Source organism: Charadrius vociferus, unplaced genomic scaffold (assembly GCF_000708025.1).
Source record: "Charadrius vociferus isolate BGI_N301 unplaced genomic scaffold, ASM70802v2 scaffold1840, whole genome shotgun sequence".
In the NCBI taxonomy this organism is placed as follows: domain Eukaryota; kingdom Metazoa; phylum Chordata; class Aves; order Charadriiformes; family Charadriidae; genus Charadrius; species Charadrius vociferus.
Genome location: NW_009646361.1, coordinates 1 through 7,096, shown reverse-complemented (window position 1 = coordinate 7,096; position 7,096 = coordinate 1). Strand labels below are relative to the sequence as shown.

The following is a 7,096-nucleotide window of genomic DNA, read 5'->3' as shown; positions in this document are numbered from 1 at the left end:
AAAGAGAGAAACAAACATGGGAAAATGGAGAGAAGAAGAGCATAGTCCAGTTGCATTTAAGCAGACTGCTGGTCAGTATGTTTGTCTGACCAAACCTGGTACCTGATCACTGCAGTCTAGACTATCTTATCTCTGATCCTAACTATTTTGTGTGTGAGTGTGCTGTGTATACTGTGTATATGTGTGTGCCTGTGTTTTTGGGATAGGATGATCCACTAGGGAAGTTCAAACTAAGAAGACCCAAGGTCCAGGTCAGAGACTGCGTAAAAGGGCCCTGTATCTGGGCATAGATGCTGAAAGGGCTTATAGCGTGGACGAGAAATCAGACAGACCAACAAATGTGATTACGTATGGGAGCTGAGTAAGTGTGGTTATGGTCGTCTAGTGAACTTTAAGCTTGATTAGTCAGAGAGGAAGAAGAGGATTGGGTCATTTGTGTTGTCCATGCTCCTGTGGGCGTTGTTCATACCTGCGTGGTGCCTGGGAAAGTAGTACAGCCAGGAGTACAGTAAAGGTACTGTACTCCTGGCTGAGTCTGCTCTGGGGGGTGGGGTGGGGGTGTGTCTATATCTTTGGAGTTTGCCCCCAGCCTCAGCACCTGCTGGACCTGGGAAAGGGGAAGGCGGCAACCTCACATCTAGCAATCCTGGAGAGACCTGTGAATCTCCCCTAGATCACACAGTCCAACGGAGCTGATTATTGTTAGGAGCCTCTTGGCTGTGATTTAAGGGATGTTAGATCTCCACTCTAGAGGTATCTTCTTGACCTGAGAGAGAGGACCTCCCAGCCTGGTACGTGCCTTCCTACACCAGTACCACACACCTATGGCAGGACACAGGCCTCTTGCACATGGTGCAGCAGACTTCCTTGGGGGTCTCAGGAAGCACTACATCCTTTGGGTTTTGTTTCCCTTTCACTTAGATGCGGTGAACGGATATTTGAGCCTCGGTTCTGACATGCTGACACAGATCTGCTAGTGCTCTTGGGCCAAATCTTGGGTCCCTGCTGAGCAGTTTCCCCTTCGGTAAAATGATAGCAAATACCATGGCGGCATTCTTCACCTGACACAGGAATTTAGTGCTGGAGGTCATGGTAGAAGCCTGAAGTGGTATTAAGCTCTCAGGACTTCATCCTGACCCTTGGTACACCTATTTCTCCCACAGCCACTCTGTCCCTTCCTTTTTCCCATGATGCCCACATTTCCCTGACGTTTTTCCTAACACTCCCACTAGTATCATAGCAGGGAGATGTGCTTGGCTTTATCGCTGGTAAGACATGTCTAATCTAAGCAGATATAACTACCTGTGTTTCTAGAGTTAGTTTAAGTTCTTCCCGAATGGGAGCCCAGTCCAGTTTATTCTCACTGTCCCAAAGGCTGTACTGAGCAGCACATTGAAGTGTTTCATGCAGAAGCTGGTTTCTAGTAGGCATGTAGGTGAGGTCTGAGGCTTCCATCCTGAGGCTGTTGTTTGTCAGATGACTGTCCAGCATTACCCACCTGGTAACAAGTCAAAATTGCTGTAATGGATTTCTAGTCGGATGTACTGAGGATCCCACAGTGTCCCTATGGAAATTGCAGCTTCATCTGGAAATTGATAAGACTTGTGGAAAGAGGAAGAGGAGGAATAAAGTTATATGAAATAGTTAGGTTTTGACTCTTCTCTGCTGTTTCTTGGTTGAAAACTTGAAAAAAAGTTTTTAGTTTCTCGTGTCTCCGAATATTTATTTAGACATTGTTAGAAATCAAAATGTTGTGGGAAATTCTGCCAGTTCCATTTCTTTTCCTTCTGAATCAGAACAAGGAAGAATTTTCAAAACTTATTTTTCATTCACCCTTTTGATTGGTTTCACTTTTATACTATATATAATAGGAAATGGTTATAGTATGTATACATTCTTGCAGCAAATTTCATATCAGTAATGGCACTGCATATTATAAAATTAGTGTAAGGGTTTTGTCTAAAACTTGTCTCCTTCCTCTCTTCTTCCCATGTACACGCACATTATAGAAATACAAAATACATTTTACTTTGAAAGGCAAAGTGACCATCACAAGATAGATGCTAAAATCTGTGCAGCACTAACTACTAACTCAGCCACTCAGCCAGAAGCACCAATTTCACTGAACATTTTATTTTACTCTGTTGAAAAAGAAGCAGAGCCAGTATTTAAAAAAAAAAAAAGCAGAAAGTAGGTACACTTCCTTCTGTTACAGAAGACTAGCACAAGGAGAATTTTGTGAAATTAATGGCAACGTGATCAAAAGGTTGGAATTAAAGCCTTCCTATGTGACATATAAAACTTTTTTAATGCAGGTATGATGATAACATATACACATATGTGGAGTATCGACAACTACGTAGAAATCACCAGCATCACTTGATGCAGCAGTAGACTCAAGGGAGGGCAGTATGAGCAAAATTCCCCAGTTTGGTTGGTCCTGCAGGACTGTGGGGTCTTACTGGACAAGCTGACACCAGAGGTACTACTGTTCATAACAAGAAATGGGGAAGGGAATGGGCCCTGCAGACTCACCTCTCCTCCAACAGCCCAGCCCACAAGCACCTGAGAGCACAGGGCAAAATCTGGATTGGCTCCATAGCAATCATCTATGCCACTGGGTAACACACTGGCGTTGCCACATCCATAAACAAGAATATGATGAACCAAGGTTATGTGGTGGGGTGTTATTACAGGTTCGAACTGTAACCAAGAGAAAGTGAAAAAAGTTATTGTCAACCCTAAAATATTTATTTTTCAGGCAATCAGAAAGAGCAGTTAACCACAGCTTAGGTAGATACAATCTGATTCACAAAATGCATGGTAAACTAGATGATGATTTATCAACTCATTTCGGTATGCACTCAGAGTCCATTTGTCCAGAAATTATTTGCTTCTTCCTCTAAAGCACCTACCTCCCCTTAATCAGAACCACAGGGGTGTCTATTTGACCTGTTATGCTGGGCAGTATGTTTCCAGACTAGAAATGTAAATATTTTACATCATTTTCTTGGCTGCAAAGCAAGATAAGGGACTTTCATCTCAGGTTCACTATAAGTCACTGCTCCCTCAGTTGTGCCAAAAGTACTATAATCAAGATAGTTTAAAATAAACCCCACAACTAGCATGGATCTGTTCATAAATCACTCAATTTTTTACTAGCACTGATGACAGGCCTCAAAATCCTGATGTTACCACAAGAACTGACTAAAGCTCCTGAGTTTGTTCTGTAGGATTACCTGTCACATTCTTCTTTTTTCCAGTCAATGGAAATTCTTCATTATGAAATGTGGCCTTATGCCATTGCGGTGGAACATTGGGTTTTAAACCTTCAAAGCCCACAAAACTAAGAAGGTTTGCCTGACCTTGAAACAAAGTTATTTTAATTTGAGAAGTAAGCTAGGCTTGCTTTGGAAAGTTCCTGTTTCTTTTTTTTTTCTTTTTTCTTTTTCTCTTCTTTTTTGCATATTGCATCGTGAAAACACGACTGCAAAAATGTTAGTTTTGCTTTTTATACAGATTTTCTTAGCGATTTCCAAGAACAAAAGCAAAAGTCCTTTCAAATACAGAAAATTCTGGAGGTTCCCTTTGCTCTCAAAGATACCAATAGGTAACAGCCCAAGCTCACTACACTGAGACATCGGACTTGTAGCAAGGTTTCTTCAGGAGTGATGTACATGAAGACAAAGGTACTACCAAAGCTAGAAACAAGACAGAGCTTATGTCCACACAAGTCAGACAAATTAGCTGGCTCATCCCAACGGCAGTGAAGGACAGATGGAATGCTCCCAAATTTATACCAAAATGCTGTAAAAGACAGCCTTGTATGCATGATTGAAGCAGTAAGTCTGTCCTGTCCTGTTATTCCCCCCTGTAATAGAGCCTGCAAGTTTACCTTGTAGATATGGTGTTTCTGCTTGACTATGGGCAGTGGGATAAAGGTACAGGCATACTTGGTTTCTTCAACTGGAACAGCAAACTGGAAAAGAAATGGGCACACGAGTCACCTGAAGGTTCCCCTGGTGACTCAATAATGTGCACAGGGAATCAGAGAAGCCAAAGGGAGGCAATGCAAGGAGAATGAGACCCAGAAGGGGGGTGTGCAGGAAGGATGATGCATTTAGCACGCATCTGATTCCTTTTTCGTTGCAATGAGTGAGGTCAAGGAGATGAAACTGTATTCTGGTGAAGGGCAAACGCATTTCATAGCTCTACCAGGTCTTAAATTCTTTCTCTTTCAGATTTTTCCAAAAGGGAATTGCATTACTAATTTGCCTGTTGCAACATGAACTGAGCATAGGAAATATTCAGCCAGTTCAACCAACATTTTTAATTGTTGGTTTTCTGGAATCACAAGCACAACACATGATAGCACTAACCCCACAAATCTTTACATAAAAATAGCGCTCCTCTTTACTATGCAGTATTGCCCACACAGATCAGCTGATGTGTCTTGAGTAAGTGCTGACTGTGTGGGCTGATGATGTTTAAAGAAGGAAGGTGTTAATGCAGTATCACACTGAGCTGGTACTTTTGGACTCCTTCTGACAAGGATGGTGCATGTACCACAAGGTGATGCTAATAGGGGGCTCCAGCTCTCCTTATATCTCCTTATATCTGACATTGAGATGCTGCATAAATTAACACTGGAGGCAGCACACACAGTAGCGTGTATTGCATTTTCTGAGCTCTTAGCCAGAGTTGTCACAGAGCATTTAAATTTATTCCCATTATTTTTTGTGTTCCCACAAAACTAAGATGGGAATTAGTAAATAGCTTCAGTATATTATAGATATTTTTTAATGGGTCTACATGGATGGGACAATAGACCTGTATACATACATGTCTGAGTTCATAATTATTTTGCAAGCACCACAACCTCTGTTTGGCTCCTTAAACTCTAGTCAAGGGAACAGGCTATGCCTTACAGCATTTTCCTAACAAATAAGCCCTTTAACCTCCACACAGCAAGCCTTTCCTTTCCTCTTCATTCCTACTCTTGCCAGCTCTATTTGTATGTTTCCAAGATCAGTCATGTCCATTTTTTGGCCCGTGCTATCCAAAACTCCAGCATGGGCATGATCAACTTTGCAAAGAAAGGCAGAAGAAGGGGAAGTTTTTTAACATGCCAAGTAAAGCTCTTGTCCAATACTTACATTGTCCAGCCTCAGGTCATAGGTGAAGAATATTTTGGCGTTGGTTGAGTCAGATGGGGCTCTGTACCTCATCAAGAAAAGAGACTTGGAAAATCTTTGGCCTTTAAAGAGTTGGACTGTGTCATCAGTACCAAAGGCAGTAACGAGGCGTGCTGTGTCCATCTGTAATGGAAGTGTTTCATTGGAAATTCTCCTTCATTCCTTCCCATCAACCACACACGCAGGTGTTCACCCCACAATCACATGCCTTATACCACTACAGATGTGTTAAAATGCAATCCACATGCTAACCATGTTAAATTAAAAGTAATCTAAAATAATATAACTGCATGTATTTGGTGCGCACCAAGACACTCAGACAATGAGGAAGAACACACAACAGAAAGTAAGCAGTTTAATACACAAGATTTGTCTTGTCCAGACAGAAACATGAGGGTTGTTTGTTGTTTTTTTTTCCCAAAGAGAGGATGCTGGCTAGAAAAGATGCTGGGAAAGGTGTACCCACTGTCATTTCACTGACATTATTGAAACATGCATGGAATTAAACTGATGGTGTGTGAAATAAAAGAAAGCTGGAAAAAAACCTGTAAGGAATTTGAAAAGATTTCAGAACCTGCATCATTTTGTGTTTAAATGTTTAGATACTGAGTGTCTGAATACTGTTTTAGCTGTGGGAGCTGTACAATAGTGCTAAAGATCAGATTTTCAGTTCTTTGCATATCCTAGAGCAAGTAGATGCAGTTCACTTACCTGTATATACTGTTAATGAACTTTGGGCAATTTTTACAATGAGTTACTAAGGGACTTACACAAAAAAAGCTAACAAAACTGTAGTCCTCTGATTCCCCATTAACAGATACTGTTGAGCATGAATGCACTCAATGATTCACCTGGATCTGCCCCATTGTGTAAGGACAGCAGTAGCCATGGAACTCTGTGGGTTCTTCCCACTCAGAATGGGATTATATTTCATTCAATTAGTAAAGGTCATTAAGAAGGTTGGTAACTACAAAGGCATCTATCCAGTCATTTGCACATGAATTTGAACTCTGGAAAAATGGTGAATGTACACTGAATTGTGGACAAACATTTTTGAGTGGGCTAAGCCTTGGATAATGCTGATTTACCCAGAGGTTCCTCAAATAAAGGTGAAATGATGTAAATAGTGTCTATATATGCATATTTCTGAAACTGTGTGCATTAGTGTGCTTGTGAACCTTGGCAAAGCATGTTTTTGAAAAATCTCTGACTTAAAATACTGATTTGGGTTGGCCAAGTTTTTAATGTCAGTCAATACCAGTACGAAGCTCTTCCAAGAGTGAAGGACTGCAATTATCAAAGTGTTCTGAATTTTCTAAACACAAGTCTTACCAAAATACTGCCTTATATTAGACAAACAAAACCTTTATCTCCCATACCATGTTGGTTTTTTATATGTGGCAAACAAAAGAGAGACAGAGAAATGAGCAAAATTTTGAAGAGCTGTGTTCAAGCTTAAGGAAATGTTGAGATGTATATCTTCCCTATATGTTGGAAAACATTGTAAAAACATCAAATACATGAAATGGTCTTGAAATGGGCATTGCAAATGTGGCTGTATGGTGCTATATTTTTGTTGTGAGAAAAACCTGTCATTCTCAGATCTGATCTTGGGGATTTGGGAATACAGTGGGACATGAGAGCAGGTTTGTTTGGGATGTTGCTTGAGCCGTCCCCTTTCTTACTGTGATATCCAGATCATTTGGGTCACATGTCCGGAGGTGACGTTTGAACAGCATGGTGGTGGAGGTCTCATTCTCTGTCACTGACAGCAGTTGGTAGTCCTGGCTCTCATCTTCCTCAAGGGTTGCCTCATCTACCACATGACAATCCTGGAAAAGGGGAAAAGGAATAATGATCAAAGCCATAGAGTTATAAAATAAGTTATGTTGAAAAACAGA

The 7,096-nt window shown here is 41.0% G+C and overlaps 1 protein-coding gene across 1 annotated transcript in view; it reads right to left on the bottom strand.

Moving 5' to 3' along the window:
• Positions 1-7,027, bottom strand: part of LOC104294661 (DBH-like monooxygenase protein 2) — a gene marked incomplete at both ends in the record, with an annotated part of 12,935 nt that extends 5,908 nt beyond the window's left edge. Inside the window, 6 exons of the mRNA XM_009894298.1 lie at positions 470-480; positions 1,499-1,601; positions 2,536-2,703; positions 3,896-3,979; positions 5,157-5,318; positions 6,881-7,027. Of these exons, the coding sequence (XP_009892600.1) occupies positions 470-480; positions 1,499-1,601; positions 2,536-2,703; positions 3,896-3,979; positions 5,157-5,318; positions 6,881-7,027 (675 nt within the window). The remainder of the gene's footprint in view (positions 1-469; positions 481-1,498; positions 1,602-2,535; positions 2,704-3,895; positions 3,980-5,156; positions 5,319-6,880) is intronic.
• Positions 7,028-7,096: the final 69 nt, after the last annotated feature.